The sequence below is a fragment of the Rhinatrema bivittatum genome, chromosome 3, assembly GCF_901001135.1.
Source record: "Rhinatrema bivittatum chromosome 3, aRhiBiv1.1, whole genome shotgun sequence".
Lineage (NCBI taxonomy): Eukaryota > Metazoa > Chordata > Amphibia > Gymnophiona > Rhinatrematidae > Rhinatrema > Rhinatrema bivittatum.
The window spans coordinates 54,749,145-54,772,634 of NC_042617.1; the positions used below are offsets into that span (position 1 = coordinate 54,749,145).

At 44.6% G+C, this 23,490-nt stretch overlaps 1 protein-coding gene across 2 annotated transcripts in view; it reads left to right on the forward strand.

The window, feature by feature from the left end:
- Positions 1-23,490, forward strand: part of NEK2 (NIMA related kinase 2) — a 163,423-nt gene that overhangs the window by 60,144 nt on the left and 79,789 nt on the right. For both annotated transcript variants that reach the window (XM_029593258.1, XM_029593257.1), the window contains exon 4: positions 12,291-12,373. In XM_029593258.1, the coding sequence (XP_029449118.1) occupies positions 12,291-12,373 (83 nt within the window). The remainder of the gene's footprint in view (positions 1-12,290; positions 12,374-23,490) is intronic.

Below are 23,490 nucleotides of genomic sequence, written 5' to 3' on the forward strand. Positions count from 1 at the left end.
GTGGCAGCCCTGATCTTCTCGAGCCACTGCAAGGTGGGATCTGTGGCGGCCCTGCTACAAATGCTACTGCTACTCTGCATGCGGCTGATGCTCCTCTTCCTTCCTGCCCTCTCGGCTCTGGCATTGTTTTTCTTCCGGGGCCACACATGCAGGAAGGAGGAGGGGCACCTGGATGTGAATTTTTCTTCATCAGTGGTGGGATGAGCTGCACCACGGCCCCACAGATCTTCCTGTTGTGTGCGGCTGACACACAGCATTAAAGTAATATGCCCCTAATCTCCTATACTCCATTTCCTAGGAAGCTTAGATCTGAAATATAGAATCTAAAAAACTCAAAAGTTGGGGTAGTGCAACTGCTTCATCAATCAGTTATAGTGGAGTCAGTATTAAAATGAGCAAACAACCAATATTCTCCAACACTCCACCAAGGAAAGATCCTTGGCTTCTGGACAATTTTGTAAAAAAGGCATTCCAGAATGCTATGTTCTTAATGCCCGTATTTCTACTCATCAGTTTTATGTGGTACAATACTTACATGATTGTATACAAAAACTGAAGGATTTCTTCCTCCTGGGGTCAGCAGTTCTGCATAACTGCAGTCTTTCCTCAATATGGAGTGCATATGCCATCTTATCAGATCAGTGTACAAGGCGTTGAACATGACAGCTGCACCTCATCAGTCTCCAAGAGCATGCCAGATAACTTGGTTGGTTTATTTAAAAATTTTTCTATACTGTCATTAAGTTAAATACCATCACAACGGTTTACAGAAGGGCACAATAAAGAGAAATATGGGTGGTATAGATTACAAATTACTCGTGTGCCATCATAGTACGGTAACAATTTAAAATAATAAACTAGGTGTGTAAGTTAAACCTGATTGTTAGGAACAAATTAGGCAGTTTGATTTTAACATTAATATGCTTATGTAGGTTACTAAACTTCTAGCTTGGTGCATCCTTATCGCTCAACTATTTTTCTCCTTTTCTTTATCTGGTTGAGGACCAGAAACTTGTGCAGTCATGTCCATACATTAGCAGATGTCACCTGCCTGGGAGATCATTTCTTCGGAGATGAGCTCAGAGAAACAGTTGCTCAAATCATGGAGCAATATGTAGCAGTTTGGTCCCTCACAGTGGGCTCAGAACATCAGTCTAATTCAAGGCGTCCTTCACACTTTTACACGATTGTACTTTCAACGATGCCCCTTCCAGCAATTTGTGGTCCTAGGCTTTGCCTCTGCTGCAACAGCTTCTGGCAAGAGGCCAACCAGCACTAAAGGCATCAACCAAAAGCAATACAGTAGATCCAGCCTAAACCTAGACCATGCTTTGGATCAGTCTCCAAATCTAACAATCCTCTCCAGTAAGGGGGAGGATTTGTCGCTATCTGGATGGAATAGTATAGTACAAGATTACCAAAGACCATTGGGTACTCCAAGATTGTACAATCTGTTTCTGCTTGCATTTCTCTTTACCATGCTACCTCATTGCTCAGCCTTCAAATTGGATCCATCTCAGTTAGTGGAGCTGCTCTTCAAACAGCAGGCAATAGAACCTGTTCAACCCAGTCAACATGGCTAGGTATTTTCCTCTATTTTCTTCTCCCCAAGAAAACCAAGGGATGGGGACCCACCCTGGATTAAAGCAGTCTGAACAAGAATCTGCTACAAGAGAAATTAAAGACTAACTCCCTTCACACAATTCTATCCTTCATACAAGCAGGGGAGTGGATGTGTCCCTGGATCTAAAGGATGCTTATGCTTACATAACAATGCATCCCTCACGCTGGCACTACCTATGCTTTGTGGTTGAATCTTCTCATTACCAGTACAGAGTACTCTCCTTCAGCCATCAGTGGCACAGAGGGTCTTTATTAGATATGTGCTGCTATAATACATAGGTATTTATCTGGGCTTCTGCATGTTTCCTTACCTGGACAAGCTGCTGGTGACTTAGACTTTCTGGGAGGGAATACGGCCCTCCCTATAGGAGACAATCCAACTCCTTAAGTCCCTAGGATTCTTAATTTCCAAAAAATCAACCCCAGTTCTATCTCAGAAAATCAAATTTATCAGTGCTGCAGGAGCGTTTCTCCCGTCAAATTAAGCACGCACACTCGTGTCCCTTCTCATCAATTGGTGAACACAAAACTGTCAACAACCAAGAAAGTGCTAGTTGTTAAGGCCATATGGTGGCGGCAGTTCATGTAGTATCACTAAGATGCCTGCACATGAGATTTCTGCAATGGGGCCTCTGCTCCAATGGGATCAACTGACTAATCACTAGAGTCATGAAGGGGTATCTCCAAAGGAAATGAAGCAAAATCTTTGCCTGTGGTTAGAATCATATCTTTCAGGAAGCGGCACCACTTTGTCTACTTCCTCATCAGAAGACAATGACAGAATCCTTCACCAAGGAATGAGGAGCCTTCTGAACACAAGGGACTTATTGGTTAGTAGCAAGGCAATTTCAGATTAATCTTTTAAAACATTGAGTGATCAGACATGCCTTTGTTTTTTCTCCCTTAAGCAGATGGGAGAAAGTTTTCTTATTCAAACTATCAAGTAGCTATGTTCTAGGTCAACAAACAAGGAGGCACGTGATCATGGACTCTGCCAAGAAAGAATAAGAATCTGGGAATGGGTGTCCCTCCCAGGGATCTTCCAATAGCAGATGGCCTTAGCAGGGTATTTGGCCTGCATAAGAATAGGCCCTACACCAGTCAACAGACTGTTCAGTCTTTGGAGACATTCATCAATTGTTCTCTTCACATCAGAGGAGAATAAAAAAGTGGAAAGAATGTTTCATTTTTCACAGCAAACGCTCATCTGCTCAGGATGCTTTTCTGCTCAGCTGGAATGCAGATCTCATGTACACATTTCCACAGATTCTGGTGATAGCCAAGATGGTACAAAAATAGACTGACACTGATACTTATTGCACCAGCATAGTCTAGACATGTGTGGTTCGTATATATAATTCAACTGTCCATCAGGTCCATGATCTGCATTAGGGATAGATTCATCCTTCTTTCAAGAAGAGACATTTCATCCAAACCTCCTCTCTCAACTTGACAGCCTAGATATTGAGCACTTGTTGAACACTCTATTTTCCTTACCTGAAGACTGGAGGGTGGCCAATGTAACTCCAATATTTAAAAAGGGCTCTAGGGGCATCCCGGAAACTATATAGACCAGTGAGCCTGACTTCAGTGCCGGGAAAAATAGTGGAAACTATTCTAAAGATCAAAATCTTAGAGCATATAGAAAGACATGGTTTAATGGAACACAGTCAACATGGATTTACTCAAGGGAAATCTTGCCTAACAAATCTGCTTCATTTTTTTTGAAGGGGTTAATAAACATGTGGATAAAGGTGAACTGGTAGATGTAGTGTATTTGGATTTTCAGAAGGCGTTTGACAAAGTACCTCATGAGAGGCTTCTAAGAAAACTAAAAAGTCATAGGATAGGAGGTGATGTCCTTTCGTGGATTACAAACTGGTTAAAAGACAGGAAACAGTAGGATTAAATGGTCAATTTTCACAGTGGAGTGGCTCAGGGATCTGTACTTGGACCACTGCTTTTCAATATACTCATGATCTGGAAAGGAATACGAGTGAGGTTATCAAATTTGCGGATGATACAAAATTATTCAGAGTAGTTAAATCACAAGTGGATTGTGATACATTTACAGGGGGACCTTGCAAGACTGGAAGATAGGGCAGATGAAATTTAATGTGGACAAGTGCAAGGTGTTGCACTTGTCCACATTAAAAAATAATCCTTGCTATAGGTATGCAATGTTAGGTTCCATATTAGGAGCTACCACCCAGGAAAGAGATCTAGGCATAATAGTGGATAATACTTTGAAATTGTCAGCTCAGTGTGCTGCAGCAGTCAAAAAAGCAAATAGAATGTTAGGAATTATTAGGAAGGGAATGGTTAATAAAACGGGAAAATGTCATAATGCCTCTGTATCGCTCCATGGTGAGACCACACCTCGAATACTGTGTACAATTCTGGTTGCCACATCTCAAAGATATAGTTGCGATGGAGAAGGTACAGAGAAGGGCAACAAAAATGATAAAGGGGATGGAACTGCTCCCCTATGAGGAAAGGCTGAAGAGGGTTAGGGCTGTTCAGCTTGGGGAAGTCGGCTGGGGGGGGAATATGATAGAGGTCTTCAAGATCATGAGAAGTCTTGAATGTGTAGATGTGAATCGGTTATTCACACTTTCGGATAATAGGACTAGGGGGCATTCCATGAAGTTAGCAAGTAACACATTTAAGACTAATCGGAGAAAATTCTTTTTCACTCAATGCACAATTCAGCTCTGGAATTTGTTGCCAGAGGATGTGGTTAGTGCAGTTAGTGTAGCTGGGTTCACAAAAGGTTTGGATAAATTCTTGGAGGAGAAGTCCATTAACAGCTATTAATCAAATTTACTTGGGGAATAGCCACTGCTATTAATTGCATCAGTAGCATGGGATCATCTTGGTGTTTGGGTACTTGCCAGGTTGTTGTGGCCTGGTTTGGCCTCTGTCGGAAACAGGATGCAGGGCTTGATGGACCCTTGGTCTGACCTAGCATGGCAATTTCTTATGTAAGGAAATGGACATATTAGTGTCCAGTAGAAAGCCTTCAGCTAGAAGAACTTGCAAATTTAAATGGAAACTGTTTTCAGCCTGGTATCAACAAAGCTCCTTAAGCCCCTTTTGCATGCAAACCACAGCAGCTTCTCCAGTGTTTGTTCTTCCTCAGGTGTTAGGTTCATGTTGATATGAATTAATTTCAGTGCCATAGCAGCTTCTCATGGCCTATTCTCAATATATCTATATATATATCTCCGCACATCCTTTAATATCAAAATTCATGAAGGACTTATGACGTACTAAACTTTGTGGTCAAGCCATTTGTTCTTGGGACCTTAATGTTTTGATACATTTATGAAGTCATCTTTAAGCCAGTGGAGTAGGCTTCCCTCAAACTTCACACATGGAAAGTAATATTCCTCATGCCGTGTCAGCCAGACGTTATTGAGCTTCAGGCTTTGGTTCATTCTTCTTCATTAGTGGTGGTTCCGTACCCACCAACAGTAATCTCTGCTTTTCATATAAATCAAGCTATTGTTTTACCTACGTTTTCTCCCATGAAGGAGAAAAAGCCCTTTATTCCTTAAGACTATAAAAGAATGTTTGTTACAGGAAAAGAACTCTGCCACATCATCAGGCCTCGCAGCTATTCATCTCTTAAGATCCTAACAGCCTGGGCATAGCAGTTGGCAAACACACATTGTCCAATTGGCTAGCACAACAATTCTCAACCATTGTGTCTCTATCCTCTGCCAGGCCCAGCTGCTCTTTCCTCCCTGCCTCTGATAGAATTCTTCCTTCTCCTGGGCTTGAAAATGCTGATAGCCTGAGCGAAACAGCAGCAATACTAATGAAATCAGCAGAATAGCAACTTCTTCCTGCTTCTGCGGCCTGGAAGAGGAAGTGATGTGTAGTGGCCCACGGGGAAGGAGACCATGCTGAACTCAGAAGTACTGGCAGCATCACCTCCCAACAGCAGAATGAGAAGTGTTAGCCCCCATGGATGAATGGGACTCTTCTTCTTTTTTGGGGCTGGAGAAAGAGATTGCTGCTGCCACTTGTATTTATGAGGAGTGGTGGTGGGCGTGAGAGAGAGTGTGAGATGTGATTGAGAGAGAGGAGAGTTTGCGTACAAACACCTCCTCTCCTTTTAATTTATGGCAATCTTAGGGCACCTGAAAATCCAAAGTTCCCAGGTATGGAGAATAGAACGTTTGTGTTTTGTTTTTTTAGTTTTAATTGAGTCTTGGTCTTGGCTGTGTTGAAATATTTTATTGATATTGATGGGGGGTTTTTTGTTTAATTATTGGATGTTCTATATCTGTTTTGAAATAATTTGTTCTTTTTATTAGTATGGGTTTACTACTGTTGATTTTTATTTCTTGATTTCAAACCCCCGCCCCCGAGGGCTGGTGTTGCTTGTTCTTGCATTGTTGCACTATATATAGAATCTGGCTTGTGGTTTTCAGTTCAGTTTTTGTCTGTGTTTGTTTTATATTTTATGATCTCTTTATTCCATTAGGTGAGGGTCTATGTTCTGTATATGTGACCGATGTGAGGTGGTCTGTGTAGGAATCTCTAGCAGTCTGGCTTGTTCTTTTTCCCTAAATAGGGAGTGTATTGTGTTAAGACCTAGTGAAATATTTGCAGTGTTGCCTCTTCATGGCTATGGTTGTTACTGTTTTGAGTGCTGGCAGTTAGTGTGCTTCTAGTATGGGAGGTTTAGTATTTTATCACTTATTAGATTTCTATTCTGCCTAATTTCTGCTGAGTACTCTTGTCTTTCCCTTGTGTAATTCTTAATAATAAAAGTGATACTTAAGGTTTTTATATATTTCCACTGAGGATTGTAATGAATAGTGTCACATGTGAGCACTGTCCAGGTTGAGACCCATCGGGCTAGCGGACTATTACACATTGTTATGCACTAGCAGGCCTACAGGTAAGACTATCAAGGCTAATAAAAGGAGAGCTATGGCTGCATTGGTAGCTCATGTGCAGATAGTACCGATTTGAAGACCTCTGCAAAGCTAAATGTCTACCTGCCTTGTGAGCCCCTCAGTCTATTTTTGAGCTAATGCCTGCTGCGTTGGAATTCCCACGTGCTCGGAGTTAAAGCTCTGTGTGTTTAAAGAAGGGTCCATTCAATACAGTTGAATGTCATCCAGGTCATGGCTATTTCATCCTGCTGTCTACAGAGAACACGGTTTACAGTAAGCAAACTTGTGCTCTCCCCAAGTGTGCATTCTCCTCCTGTCACTCATTGGCACTTTGGCAGAGGTGTGTAGGGCACTATGTCCTGAAATTGAATTGTTGCTATAGTTGCACTGAGCATAGGATTGAGCTCGTGCATGCTCTTGGCCCTTATGACAGCCCTGCCCCTGTGTCTTTCAGGGGAGGGAGGAGGCAGGGTTTGGGAATGGGAGTAGAAGAGAAGCTGAGGATGAAAAACTTCTATAAAATACTTTAATACATTGCAATTTGTGAGCTATAACTGTGTAACTCATTTTAACAAGGCTCCCAAACAATGTTCTCTCAAAGCTACTTGTGTGCACAGTGCCCCCCCCCCCCCCCCCCCCCCCCCCGCAGTGGAGCTCATTCCACTGCAGCCCAAAACTAAGAGGAAGCCAAGCATATCTGTGCAGGAGCCTGTGTTTACCTTTTGAGAACCTGTGTGTCAAGGACTCTCATAGGCATGCATGCACACAAACAATGTGTGATGGCGAGAGAGCTTGTGTATATGTAAGACATGGGCATGTATATAGAAGAGGGAGTATGAGAAAATGAAAGTGTTGGTGTGTTTGAGAGAGGATAAAGTTTGTGCGGCTCTCCTTCCCCCAATCCACGACATAAGGTGACAGGAAATCAAAAGATCCCAGGTATGGAAAGTAGGAGATGTTTTAATCCTTATTAGTTGTAATTTAGTGTAATTTAATATTTCTGATTTGAAATCTTTTTTTTTGGGGGGGGGGATATTAGAACTGTTAAATTATTGGATGTCTTATTCAACAGATGTGTTAAAATATTTAATTGGTATTTGAGAAATTAGAACAAATTTATGCAAGTTCTTTAAATTTTTAGATGTTTGGCGGTTTTAACATATCTGTTCTTATCGGTATGGTTTTAATTTGTATTATAATTCAATTTTTATTTCTTGATGTTTTGTAAAGCATGATATTTTTTTTTCTATTGCACTGTATAATACAGTTGGGCTTTCCAGTACAGTTTGGCATATTTCTATTTCTATTTTCTCTGTATTTGGTTAGTTTGTATTTAAAGGTCCAGTTCCTGTGTAACTTTAATTCTTGCTGTGAAAATGATGGTACTTATCACTGGCTTTTATGGCATTATGGTCACCTCTTCCTCATTTCTATTTTAAACAGAAGTTTGCTCTTTTTCTTAACTTCACGTGCATGCAGAAAATAGTGTTTGCATGTTCTTGTAGAAAATATTTTTTCGTTCACATAATTTATTCTTGTCACTGCTATTGCCTAATGTTCTCTCTAAGGATTGGGTTGCACTGTGCATGACATTGATGGGCTTTTTGCATCAAAGAAAGAGGTGCTCATAGGGTAATGTAACCAAAAACATTTTGCTCATGAACAAATATCTTTTACTCTTGGGGGAATTCTGCGCACAAAAACTTAAAATTCTGCAAACTTTATATTGGTCAAAACACAATTTACATTTTAAATGAATACAGAAAAGTTAATACTTAAAGATGCAGTATTTCTCTAGAAATTTACTGTAAGTGTGCCCCTTCCACTTGTTCTCCCTACTCCCCTGGCCACTTTGCCCTCTCAGGCCCAACTCCGCCACCTGCCAGTATCTCTCCCCTCCACCTCTAGGCTCAACCCCTTCCACTCTATTGCCAGTCCCAGAGTTTGACCCTGTTCTCAGTACTGCCCCTTACACAGGCTCCCTCTGTCCCTCCCTCTCTCTAATACATATACATACACCCTCATATAGGCTCCCTCACTCTCCGTACCCACACATCCCCTTTTTCATACACACGAGCTCCCAATCTCTCACACACACACACACTCCTTCACAATCTCCTCATATAGGCTCCCTCTCTCTCAGGCATCTCCCCCTTACCTCCCATGCTCTCAACCATTACTGCTCTCTCCCCCCTCCCCTCTCACACCCATTCTCTCTCACCGGGGTCTTTATCTTCACCGTGAGAGGAGCATACTCCGTTCACTGCACACAGGGGCCTTCCATCTTCGCTGCGAGCGGAGCGCGTCCTGCAGCACACGCGGGACGCGCTCCATTCACGGCATGCCAGGGTGGTTTCTGTTGTTTTCTAGTGCAGAATTCTACTAGGACTAATCTTTGCACGCTGCAACCCAATCCTTAATGGGAATATTGCTCTCAAGACTACTTGCAGTTGATGTGTAAGGTGGCTTATTAAGTGACTTGTTTTTAGAGGAGGATGAAGAAAGTGGATCTGTTAAATTGAATGTCTAGACTGGTTTTCAGGGATACTGCTACATAGTAAGCACAGGGCTAAGGGTGGTTCTTTTTACTTTAAAGTAATACTCCACCAAAATGTATCCCTTTTATGTGGGCTTTTATAACGCTAGTTATTCCTTTTGTTTCTGAAATAAAAAAAAGGTTTGCAGTTTCTGGAAGCTACTACTTATTCTGTTCATCTGAATTAGGATGATATTATATGGGAAGGACCTTACTTATCATAGGCATCAGCCATTCATTCACCAGAAGAGGCTGGAGGTAATTTCAATTTAGCGAAACAAGAACTTTAGCTAACTTGGCCTTTGTGGCTTTTCTGGCAAACCAAAATGCTTACAATTTAACTTTGCTGGTGCCACTTCTAACACATCCAAAGTATAAATACAGTAGAAATGACCTGAATAACTTCATGCAAATAGTTTCTGTGAAACCAGATTGGGGTGGAGACTATAGTAGGGATGCAAACAAATCTAGAAACTTCAATTTCATACCAGGCCAGAACAATTAGGTTTAGGTTTAGTCCCTCTTCTAGCTGATGGAGGCAGAGTGCATTTTTTTAATCCCGACATTTATTTTATTTTTATTTAAAAGCATTTATATACCATCTTTCACAATGAATATTGACCAAAACGGTTCACAAGACATCAAATAATTATAGAGTATAATTAAATTAATAAACTATAAAAATAAAAAATTAATAAAACAGTAACAGAAAAATACAATTCATGATTATTAATCCCTATTCTCATATGTCACCGAACATCTTCCCTAAAAATTTTTTAACATAAAAAGAGATAGTCAGGACATCACTAGTATATATGTAGTGTGCAGAACTATTGTGAGCCAGTATTCTCTGCTTCTAGCTGAAGGACAAACTGACAGAGCAGCAGTTTTACACTACCCTATAGACTAGCTGACTTTTTTTTATTTTTAATCACAAGCTTTCTTAGCATTCTGACAGGTGAATCCAAAACCAGTGGATTATGCATCTCTACCAGCAGATGTGATGTCAGCTTTGCAAGGCCTCCATTATATATACCCCTGCAGTGACTGCCTGCCAGTATTCTCCATCTCCAGCAGATGGACATGCATCTCCTTACTGGGGATTACTTTAAGTTTTTTAGGAGAAAAAGAAATTAATTTGCTCCGGTCTCCTGTGGTGATACCTTATGGGCCTGGTTCTTCAGATGAGTACCTTGGTCCAATAGCTGGTTTTTTTTAACTGGTGTGGACTTAGCTGGGAGGGTGGGACCGAAAGGCAATTGAGTACAGGACGTTGAGTGGTAGTCAAGGTTTATGCCCTCTTTCTCTCCCCCCTGCCCCCCCTTCTGCAGCTGGAGACCTGGGATGGACTGAGCTCAGGTAATTTAAAAAGATAGAGAAAGGGGAGTTGAGTAGCGGCTAGGTGTCAGATATGGTTGAGAAATTGATCGGCCGACAAAACCTCTAAGTCTAACCTTACAGAGTTGCCCTTTAAAGGCTCACTCTTATTTAGGAGTCAGCTGGAGAAAATGGTCAACAAGTGGGGTTCCTCAATTGCCAGAGAATAAAGAAACAAGCACCATGATCTTTCAGCACAAGAGGTCGTACTAGGGGGTTCAGATATCTTATGGAATAAAGGAATATCCAAAAATAAACCTATTTCCATGGATGGAAAAAAAATCAACAGATCTCTGCCCTCTGCTCAAGTCAATCAAATATACAGGCCACTTTTCTCGGCAGAAATCTTCTAGATTCAGGTGAGTGGGAGCTCAGCCAAGAGATGTCATGGAAAATAATAAAGCAATGGGGCACCCTAGAGATGAATTGAATGGTTACTCTCACAAATGCAAAGGTGCATTGTTTTTTCAGCAGATGGAAAGAACATGGAAACAAAGGGATAGACGCACTAGTGCATAAAGTTCTACTGTATCCATCATGATCCTTGCACTTTAAGGAAAATAGAAGGGAAAAAGCACAGGTGGTGCTAGTACCACCAGACTGGGCAAAGGAGGCCATGGTATGAGGACCTAAGGAGGTTATCGGTTGATCTGCTAATGTTTTTTTCAAGAATACGCAGATTCCTGATTCAAAGTCTAAAAGAAAATGGAGACAGGTCCTGCATTTCTTATAGGAGGGGCCTACTCGCCTTATTAAAAGCTAAAAAATATATGCAACTGAGGTTGAATATTGTGTGATATGCATTCGAAACATTTTGTAAAGATGCATAGATCTTGGTGCGCATAGTTCTACATAGTTCTAGAGAGGTTTAGCTCTTAATTCTTTGCAGGCACAGGTAGCAGCAATAACACGTTACAGGGGTAGAGTTAAGGGAATCTTTGTAGGCCAGTAAAATTAAGCGTCTGCTGTCAAACCCGCTAGTGACCCTAGCGCCTCCTTATTAGTGCGGGTCCTCATTTGCATACTGAATCGCGTGAACAGGAGAATGGCCTGGGCGCATGTTGGGAGAATGGGCGCTCGCCTCGGAGCGCTGGCTCTCCCAAGCATTTTACTGAATCGGCCCGAAAGGAAGGGAGAAATTTTAAACTTATCTGAATTTCTTTTCCTTTCTACTACACCAGTTCAGAAACCCACCTGGAAGGATAAATGTAAAAAAATAAAAACCTTTGCAGAATTTCTAAAATTTCATTGAAGAGGATCCTTTCTTTATCTTATCTTATTCTTTTCTCCAGTATATATAACATTTGCTTTAAAACTTCTTAAATGAAAATATTGATTTTAGTTTATTAGCTTTGACAAAAATATACTGGTTCACAATGGTTTTGCACGCCACATACTATATATATATATATATATATATATATATATATATATATATATATATATATATATATATATATATATATATATATATATATATATATAAGATCATAGGATTAAACAAAAAAAAGTGCACTCTGCCTCCATCAGCTAGAAAAGTGACTAAACCCAATCAGTCCAGACTAGTGTAGCAGAAATAAAGGAAAGGAAATTCAGGTAAGTCTAAATTTTTCCTTTTTGAGCAAGAAAGATCTTTGAAGAAAACCAAAATAAGAGTAGTCGAAGTAAACTGAAATTGAGGATCATGTTTGGCACTTCCGATCTGCTTGTCTCCAGTCATTTTTTTAAATTGTTTCTTCTACAAATGACAGATTTTTCTATTGAATTGTGGAGAATTTGACTATTATGAGAGAACCATATATTTTCATTGTGTAGTGAATAAAAAATCTTGTTCATTCTAGGAACAAATGAATCGTATGTCTTATAATGAGAAGTCGGATATCTGGTCTCTAGGATGTCTGCTGTACGAGTTGTGCGCATTGTCGTAAGTATGGGGAACAATTCAGAAAAGAACGTGGTCCCTTTCAGGATTGCCTGGAATACATTTTCCAATGTTAGAAGTGCAGACATTGGCCTAGTAAGGTCATCCATTTCTTCTTACACTGCCCAAAAGATATATTTCAGCTGTGTCAGGATATCATTGCTTAATCAAGTCAGTCTTGTCTTCCTTTGGGTTCTCTATCATTCTGGGTAGAGAACTATAATGGTAGAGAACCAACATTAAGGGCCCCTATCCATGTCTTTTACCCATCCTCTCAACCTTGTCTTCCCTGATCCAAGCATGCTTAAATTGGCACCATATTTTTCTACCACCTCTGCTAGTAGGTAATTCCAGACATTATCAAAGAAGCCTTTCCTCACCAACTTTATATCATAATACTTTGTCCTAGAATACTTTTCAGTTGAAAATTACATTTTCCTGTATTCTATCAAAACTTGTTAAATATTTAAAGGTTTTCTTCCAGCAAGAATATTTTAAATGTTTTGAGCCTGTTTGTGTTGTAGGCCCTATACCATATTTAGTTGCTTTTTGAACTGCTCTCATCTTTCAGTGTCCTTAAAGTACAACTTCCAGAATAGAAGAGTTCTCACAATTGAGTCTTACTAATAACTTATAGAAGAGCAATATTATTGCCTTTTTTATACTGCTCTTGATACCTTTTACTTATGACCCGAGCATATAGTTAGTTTTCCATGTTTTATTACATTAATTGGCACATTTCAGATCATCTTGATGTGATTATTCCTGGTCTTGAGGCTGTTAACAGTTGCCAGTTCGTCTTTCTAATTGATTAGTGGCTAATAAGATTTTTGTGTTCCAGAGGTATGATTTTGCTGCTTTTTGCATAGAAGCACAGTTTGTTTCACTACGTCTCCTTCCTATGTCAACTTGATTACATATTTTTGTCTGCAAATGAGCATATTTTTTTCTCAAAGTCCTCTGACTAACAAAGATTAAAGTGGCCCTAGCATTGAGGTACCCCACTGGTCACTTTGATCAGTGATATCTATTCTGATAAAGACAATCTGAGTTATGTTTCTCAACTTAATTTCTTACTCAACTTTCTGTTCTACTCCTGTATCTCCCATACTGGCTAGTTTACCATTCTTCTGTGCAGAACAATGTCAAAATCTTTACTGAAGTCCAGATACTACACCTTATTAAAGAACTCAAATTTGTCTGGTAGGATTTTCCTTTTGTAAATCTGTCTGGTATTCTGTAGTATTCTTTCAAAATGGTGCATGACTATTTTAGTATTGTTTCCATAGCTTTGCCTAGTTCTAAGGTTTATAGGTGTCTAGTTGACTACTGCCTTGTTTCTACTCTTGTGGAGCAGAATTGTCTGCTGTCCTCTAGCTTCCTATAATCTCATAACCACAACAAATTGAACAGCTAAGTGTGTGTCCCTCTTCTGTAAATACTATACAAAAGCTTTCTGCCTTCTGTTCATCCTCACTTAACTCCACTTGCTCCTTTTTATCTTGCCTATTCTTCCTTTAATGTGTTCTTCCTTTTTATCTATATTCTTTTTACTCAGAGCAATTTTCTTTTCTAGACCTTTTGCTTGTCTATTGCTATCCCTGCTACCCTTTGTTTTTTCCTGATAATTCTGCCTGTTTTATTTTCTGAATGCTAATCTCTTTGCACTTACTGTTTCTATTATCACTTTACAGAACCAGAATGGTCTGCTTTCAAACTGTTCTCCTTAACTTACTTGCTTTGCATAGACGTTAATGCTCCTTTATTACTACTAGGGCTCCCACCTCATCCCATTATCTGGTTTCTGGCCAGGTCCCAGTTTGTATGATTCAGCTCTGGTCTTTGTGTAATATTGAACCACGCAGTGATCATTAGCCACCATATGTCAATATTTCTTTACAAAAATGTATATTCCACATCTTACCAAACATATATTGTTTGCATCAGATTACAACAAAATAAAACAATTCAAACACCATTCTTAACATACTGACGGACCGACAAGCGCTTGCCGGCCCGGGGCCTCCCTCCCCGCTCTCTACCCCCTTTTTTTTTGTCTTACCGCCCCGGGATCAGCTTACCGTAAGCAATCCCGGGGGTCGGGCATCCAGCCGGCGGTGACAGGGGCGCCCCGGCTCGACGGGCGCGTGGCTAGGCAGGCGTGATGACGTTGCCGCGCAGACGAGCAGTGACGTCATCGCGACGACGCGACTCGGCCCGAGGTCTCGCGAGACCTCGGGCCTTAAAACACGGAGCGAGCGCCGGGTCAGGCCTTTTCGGCTGGCCAGCGCTCGCGTTTCAGGAGGGCAACCGCGTGCACGGAAGGACCGGGAGGCCGCGTGGCGGGCGGACCGGCGGATCGCACGGCACGAGGAGCAGCTACAGCGGGCGCTCCAGAGGGCACAGAGGACCCGTGTTGGCATCCTTGCTGGGGGAGCTTGGATCCTGTGAGCGGATTGCAGAAGCTGCGTTCGGAGTTGCTCGATTGGTCATTGGCTGCTGCCGATTTCTACAATTAATAAAGTTTAAAAAAAAAAAAAAAAGGGGGAGGCGAAGGGGAAGTGCTGATAGCCTCCCCACAACGCGGATCCCGGCTCCCAGCACCGCGTGGTTGGCAGGCCCGCGGGAGGTCCGAAGGCAGCTCGGGGCTGCAGCGTCCTCAGCGCAGGCACATCCCAGCGCTGGACGGAGACGCGGGTCGAGGAGCAGCACAACAAGGTGTGGACCAGACACAGGAACTGACCGGAGGACGCCGGAGGATACAAACGACCGGGGCACGGCACCTGAACTGTGAGTAACATTGTTATTTCGCCTTTAGAGCGGAGAGTGCCCCGGGGAGGGACCCCTTTAAGTGGAGGAGGGATTACAGCATGGGAGTGCCTTTCCAAGCGGAGCGGAACCTTAAGGCTGGGAGGAAGCGTAGCAGCCGAGTGAGACTGTGCAAGGGGACTTTGGCAAGCGAGACTTTTGCAAGCGAGACTTTTTTGCAAGCGAGACTCTTGCAAGCGAGATTTTGAGTTGCGGCGAAGCAGGGATGGCTGGAAGAGGAAAGAACGCAGGCCCTGCCCCAAGACAGACAAGGGGGCGGACTCGACAGCAGAAGGCGGCCGTACCACGGACGGGGACCGGGACGAGACCCGATCCTGCGGTCGAGACGGGCGGACGTCGCGGCAAACGCCTCAGGACGGCCACCGCCAAGGCTCGAGAGTGGGAACAAACTCAAGCGAATAAAGGAAACAAGAGACAGACCGAAAAAGCTGCGAAGGGACCGGCACCGGCAGCCGAAGGCAACACCGCGCCTGGAGAGGCTGCAGGCGCGATCGAGACGCAGCCTGGGGCCGGCCGATACAGTGCAACCCCATGGGGCTGGCCCTCGTGGCCCCCGATGGGGCCGGTCGGAGCTGAGGCGGCAGCATCGCCGAAGCGGGACACAAGAGGGCGGCCCTTATGGCTACAACGCATGGCAAGCGCAGATGTACCCACCATGGTGGCAGGTCCCACCGCCATGGTACACGGCACCAGTAACCAGCGCGGGTGAGCAGACATCGGCCGGCGGGGTGAGAGGAGAGACGGCGAAAGATCCAGCGGCGGGGAGTAACACAGGTGTTACCACAGTGCAAGGGACAACTCGGGGCGAGGCCCCTAACGCCATTGAACAGCCAGGGACGGCACCAAGCGCAGCTGAGGCGGCACGAGAGGTGTGCAACGAGGTGACCGGAACCAGGGAAGGAAGGACAGCATCGGCTGGAGACACAAAAGGCAAGGGGGCCAAGAGAAAGAGACACGAAAGTGGCTCCTCGGGGCGATCCTCAGGGGAGGAGTCGGAGGAGAGCGAGGCGTCCGGGGGCTCGGCGGCCTCCCCCGCTCGAGACTTGGGGGCCGCCAATGCGACCGCAACAGCTCTGCCGAATATGGACGAGTTGTGGGAGAGTGTGCCGAAGGCATTACGGAGCAAAATCCGTAAACGTGAATACATCGATATATTCACAATATTAGAGGGAAGAAAGGGGGCGGCAGAAAAAAGGAAAGAAGAAGGAGGAGCAGAAAGGGGATGAGGTGAAGGTAGCTAGGAATATCACTAATTGGACACGGGCATTCTTAAGGATGGTTAGTGTAATCGGGAGGGAGGACCCCTCACAATACGCCCCCATGCTGAGTTATGCGGATTCAATTTTGGAAGCATACAAGGAGTATCAAGGGTGGTGTTGGCTGAACTATGATGAGAAGTTCAGGGATAGGATGGAAGATAACAAGAACTTGTCATGGGCAGCTCAAGATGTGGGATTGTGGCTACGTCAGATGACTAGCAAGGTTATGGAGTCAGGGGCGGCACGCAAACTGTCGAGGCCATCCGGCGGACAGGCTGGTGCGGGTAGTTCTCACTGGGGGGACAGCAGTAACAGTAAGGTGTGCTGGTGCTTTAACAAGGCAGGGTGCACCTTCCAGGATTGTCGGTTCAAACACATATGTGCGGCACCACACTCAGCAGCGAGATGCCCAAAGAAGGGGCAGGGGTTTTCAGCCGGGAGTAATGGCAAAGGGAAGCAGTAGAGCAGAGGGGAAGGCACCGTCCCCGGTGTGGCTATCCGCCATGGGGGAATGGCTGGAAAGATACCCAAAACGAAGGGAGGCTAAGCAGTTGTGGGAGGGTTTTGCATATGGCTTCAGGATTCCATTTCAGGGTAGGATCACGGGCACGGGTTACACAAATTCAGCTTCAGCGGTGAGGCAAGCGGACATAGTCCAAAGAAAGGTGGAGAGGGAAATCGAGTTGGGCAGGATGGCGGGTCCCTTTACGGACCCGCCATTTAGTAAACTGATGTTGTCACCCTTGGCAGTAGTACCAAAAAAGGAACGGGGCGAGTTCAGGCTTATACAGAACCTGTCTTACCCGCCGGGGCGTTCCGTGAATGATGGTTTGCCAGAGGAAGCATGCACAGTGCAATACACCTCTTTCGACCAGGCCGTGGCGTTAGTGCGGTGCTGCGGGGAAGGCGCGTTGATGGCAAAAGCAGACATTAAGTCTGCATTCAGACTGCTCCCGGTGCACCCTGATAACTTTCCCATCCTAGGTTTTCACTTCCAAGGGTCATATTACTTCGACAAGTGCATGCCGATGGGGTGCTCGGTTTCTTGTGCATACTTTGAAATGTTTAGCACGTTTCTGCATTGGGTGTTACAGCAGCGGGCGGGAAATGCGAATGTGGCGCATTACCTCGACGATTTCCTATTTGTGGGGCCAGCTCACGCGGACACTTGTGCTAAAACTTTGTCTGCATTCCAAGACTTGGCCCAAGAATTCGGGGTTCCGTTAGCCGGGGAGAAAACGGAGGGGCCAGTGACCACACTTTCATTCTTGGGGATTGAGCTGGACACACAGGCCATGACATCGCGGCTGCCGCTAGAAAAGTTACACAAGTTACGGACCATGCTCCGGAGGGCCTTGGCATGCAGCAAACTTACGTTGGGGGCCATTCAGTCCATAATCGGTAGTTTAAATTTTGCATGCCGGGTGATTCCGATGGGGAGGGCCTTCATGAGGCGTTTGGCCGACGTGACCAGGGGAGTTAAAAACCCGCGCCACCACATCAGGATAACACGGCCTATAAAGAAGGATATGGCAATGTGGCTGGAATTCCTGGATAACTTTAATGGGATATCAATATGGCAGGATGAGGCAGTGTTGAATCATGATCTGGAGATACACACAGACGCGTCGGGAGGATGGGGTTTTGGGGCTTACTGCCAGGGGGCATGGTGCACAGCACCATGGCCGCCCGAATGGATACAGAGCGGGTTGGTGAGGAACATCACATTCCTGGAGCTCTTCCCGATTTTAGTGGCTATCACGGTCTGGGCTCATAAATTGCGTAACAAAAAGATAATATTTTGGTCAGACAATTCGGCAGTCGTGACAGTTATTAACAGGCAAGCGGCGCGCTGCTCCAAAGTAGCGGAACTGCTAAGGGAGGTGGTACTGCAAGGTCTGCGACTGAACACTACAATACGAGCCAGACAGGTGCCAGGCGTTCACAATCAGGTGGCCGATGCGCTATCCCGAGCTAAGTGGGATCTCTTTCATCAACAGGTGCCAGAGGCAGACGTCGAAGGAGCCCCCATACCGAGCCGGTTATGGCTGATTGGAATGTAACTGAATGGGGACTGCTGAAGGCATCCGTTGCTCCAGCGACATGGAAGGCCTACTGCAAAGGGTTCACCAGAGTACAGGCTTTCTGGAAGGGGCAGGGATGGCAAGGGGGTAGGATCGAGGGCAGGCACATACAGCGATTCGTGGCTTGGGCTAAGGAGGAGGGTTTATCCAGGGGGGCGACGGTCAACCAGTTAGCGGGTTTCGTGTTCTTCACGAAGGCACAAGGCTGGGGGGACCCCCTGGATGACTTCATGGTCAAAAAGATGTTGGCAGGATGGGCCAGAACGGTAGCCTGGAAGGGAGATAGGCGGCGGCCAATAACCCACGAGATATTGGTGCGCTTATGGTACACAGCCGCACAGGTATGTGCTGACGGGTTCGAGGTGGTATTGTTCAGGGCCGCCTTTTGCACGGCGTTCTTCGCGGCCTTAAGAGTTAGCGAATTGGTGGCAGCATCCAAACGGGATGCAGGAAACGACGGCATATTACTGCATAACGTAGTGGTACAGGGACAGGCAATCAGGATCAGGGTACACAAATCAAAAACCGACCAGAGGGCAAAAGGGGTTGAGGTAAGGTTGGCCCAGGTGACGTCCCAGGTGACATGCCCAGTGAGGAACATGTTAAATTTCCTCCAGATTAGACCAAAAGGGGGTCGCCATTTATTAATTCACGGGGACGGGGTACCACTGACTAAATTTCAATTTGCGGCAGTGCTACGCAAGGGACTGGCCTCCATCGGGTTAAACCCGGGTGAGTACGGTACTCACTCATTCCGAATTGGGGCGGCGACAAGCGCAGCCCAGGCAGGTTTACCTATGGAGGTCATACAAAAAATTGGTAGGTGGCAGTCGGCAGCGGCCAAGAGATACGTTAGGCCGGGGGCTGTGCAATTGGGTCACTAATCCTGCAATTCCTCTTACCCGCAGGTCGCGGCCTACGAAGGAAGATAGTGTGGGTTATGGGACACTCCTTCATACATTGGGCGGCCAAGAGGGCCCGAGAGAGAACATATGGAGCGCACTTGGGGCTGGCACCAAGGGGAATCTTCCTGACATGGATGGGAATCCGTGGAATGAGATGGGAACAACTGGTCCCGGAGATACAGAACAGCCTGCGTAACCGCCAGAGGCCGGATGCCATAGTCATACACCTAGGGGGTAACGACCTGGGGGGGGTGACGGCCAAGCAGCTCATAGATAGCATAAAAAGGGATCTACAGGAGATACAGGGGTTGACACGTGACACAATCATAATATGGTCCGAAATCATACCCAGGCTTAAATGGCAGGGTGACAGACTATGGGCCAGAGGGAGGAAGAAAGTGAACAAGCAGATCGAGGTATGGGCTAAGGCAACGGCGATTGTTACCATACGGCATGATTGGGCCGACGAGCCATGCTTGGGCTTATACAGACAGGACCTGATTCACTTATCAGACGTGGGGTACGACATATTCAACAATGCAATACAGGAAGCGCTAGAGCGTGCGCTGATCAGGTTGGGGCCGCAGTAGTGGTGTTAGGGGGTCCGGGACAAGTGTATCCACTATCCCGGCCTGGTGGCGGGGGTACCCGAGTCAGAGGGCCTGGAGGACACGGTGGACAAACCGGGGTCCTAGAGGAAGGAGAGGTGCGTAGAGGTGGGCGTGGGCTGCCCGGGGGGTGGCCCCTCGGCTTGGACATGGCGAGGGGCCGGGAAGATCGTGTGGCGGACTGGCTAAAATGGCGGACGCCGGTACGAAGCCTGGTTTAGTTATATTTGACGTACGCACTAATACTCGGGTACTAAAATGTTTGGTTTATGTTAATTAATTATTAATAAATGCTGCGGCCTGTTTTCACCAATAATGGTTTATGTGTGATTATTGCACGGTTGTCTGAAAGGGAAAGGGGGGGAAAGGACACGGGAGTGCAAGCTGCCAATGTTAAAATAAATTGCATGTAAAAAGCAGTTTTATACAAATGTCTTTACAGCTTTCCTAAAAACTTTTCCTAAAAACTTTAAAATCAGTAATATATAATGGACTCTCCCTATGTGTAACACTCGATTAAATTATAGTTACAATCTTAAATTACATGTGTGCTTCCACTGGGAGCCAATGTAGTTCTTTTAATATTGAAGAAATATGAGCAGAAAGTGGACACCCAGTTAACACCCTAGCTGCTGCATTCATAAGTTGGAGGGCTCTCAAATGTGTCTTAGGTAAACCTATGTAAATCACAATAGAATAATCTATAATTGATAAAAACAAATGCATGCAAAAGAGTCTTAAAATTTCTCTTGTCTAAAATAAACTTTAATCAACTAAGTTATCTCAGGACAAGCAGGATGCTAGTCCTCACATATGGATGACATCGGTAAATGGAGCCCTATGTACGGAAAAACTTCTTTAAAAGTTTCCATGAAACTTTTGAATGGCACCGGAGTGCCTACTGAGCATGCCCAGCATGCCATGATATTCCCTGCCACAGGGGTCTCCCTTCAGTCTTCTTTTTTCCGTGAAGCAATTAGCATCGCGGGTTATTGGAGTCCTGAGGTGATTTTCACCCATTTCAAAAAATTTGAATTTTCGGAAAAAAATTACTTCCACCGCGGGGGTTTCCCTCAGTATCACCAGCAGTAACTTTTTCCGTTTTTGGTTCCCGGCCGGGACCGATATTTTTGGGTCATCGCCATCGACGGCTGTCCGGCGCCATGGCCTCCAGCTTTTTTTTTTTTTTTTTTATCTATTTATTGAATTTTCACAAATTTTACAGATAAGTATCAGCATTTCACAATAGAAGGGAAAGGGAATTATTAAGAAACAAATATGTTGTAAAAAAGAAAACATCCCTTCCATTTAGCCCAAAAAATTATAAGAAATGGGGGAGAGACAATTTGAAATAAAAAGCAGTAAATTAAAGGTAATCTTAAACATTAAACATAAGCTTCTGAGTTAACCTGTGCACATTTCTATATGCCTAATTTCCCTCAGGTTGACTGGAATGAGCGTCGAGATATATACATAATTGTTCCGGCTCTTTAAACTTATACCTAGAATCCTTATATATGATTAAACATTGACATGGGAATCGCAAGAGAAATCTCCCCCCTCTAGACACAACCTCTCCCCGCATTTCCAGGAATCGTTTTCTTCTTAACTGAGTTATTTTGGTGAGGTCAGGGAAAACTTTCACGGTAAAACCGTAAAATTTTTTATTCTGATTTCGAAAAAACAACTTCAGAATCACATCTCTCTCCACAGATGAATCTAATTGGACAAATAGAGTAGCTCTCTCCTTCACTTCCAATTCAAAGGATTTTTCCAGGATGTTGGTTAAATCATAGGAGTCCTCCATATTCTCCCTGTGATCTAATCGAGATTTTCCTTCATTTGGCTGGGGTATATAATATATTCTCTTTATTTTAGGAATATCCTGCTCAGCGAATTTTAAAACGTTTATGAAATACGGTAACATCTAAGCAATTCACGGTGTGACAATAATCTCATCTTAGGAAAATTTAAAATTCTTATGTTCCTTTTAACAAGATTTTCCAGATTTTCCATTTTAGTCATTTGTATAGACTCAGATTTAATCAGGTTCATCTGAATCTTTTCTATTTCTGTTGTTTTATTTTCCAATACAGATGTTATGGATTCAGTTTTCTCCAGCCTTTTTTCCAATCCATGACTCAAGTCAATACTTTCCCTGACTGTGACAGTTAGGGAAGCAATAGATTTTTTGGTTCCCGGCCGGGACCGATATTTTTGGGTCATCGCCATCGACGGCTGTCCGGCGCCATGGCCTCCGGCTTTAAAAAATGCCCAAATTGTGTGAGGACAATGTCGATAACAGACCCTCACTTTGAATGTGTTCTTTGCTTAGGCAAAGATCACAATATCCAAACATGTAAATCTTGTGCGGAAATGACTACCAAGGGTCGTCGTCTTCGAGCCGAGAAGATGGAGCAGTTGTTCAATATACAATTGCTTCCAAAGCCTTAGACTTCAGCACAGTCATCGCCATCCGGATCAGTGCGTCAACTAATGCTGAAGCAGAAATGTCCGGAGGCGGGAGATGCCTCAACGCCATCCCCTTCAGTGTCATCGAAGGCATCGACCTCGGGTAGCGAGAAGCAAAAAGAAAAACATCGCCACCGGCATCGAAGACGCCAGGCACCGATGACAGAGGATCCATCGTCAGGTACGGCCTCACCTGCAAAGAAACCCCGGACGGGGACGGAGGCTTTGAGGCCTAGTGATCCAGGGCGATCCCCACCAATATCGGTGACGGGCTCCGTACCTCCTCAGGGCTCTGAGGAGGTACCGGCATCGCCAACACCGCCTCCCTCCATAGCTGCTCTATCACCAGCTGTGAGAGTGGAACTTGACACGTTTATTCGTCAAGCGGTGCAACAGGCTCTGCATGATACGATTCCGCCTCAGCCATCGACACCTCCATCGATGCTGCTAACACAGACAAGGTCCCGGGAACCGATGCCTATTCCAGTACCCTCACCGGTGCCACAGGTACCTCCACCGATGCCAGCACCGATACCCAAGGAAGATGTCTCTGTTACATCCAGTTATTACTAAACTAGACACACTCCTGGACATTCTCTCTAATAAACTACCAGAGGAACCTGTTCCAGGCCCATCTGGGGTACCAAGACCCTCAAGGCCTCGTTCTCCTATCCTACCACCACGACCTAAGGAGCCAGTCACTCACCACACACCACGTGAGATGCCTGTGGACACCAGTTCTGAATATTCTTCGGATGAAGAAATATTTTCAGAACCTTCTCCACCTGATGACCACAGGAAGTCACCTCCTGAGGACCTCTCCTTCACAAATTTCGTTAAAAATATGGCTGAAACCATCCCTTTTCCCATACAAACAGAGGTGGATGCAAGACAAAAGACCTTAGAGGTCCTGCAGTTCGTGGACCCTCCCAAAGAAATGCTGGCAGTCCCTGTCCATGAAGT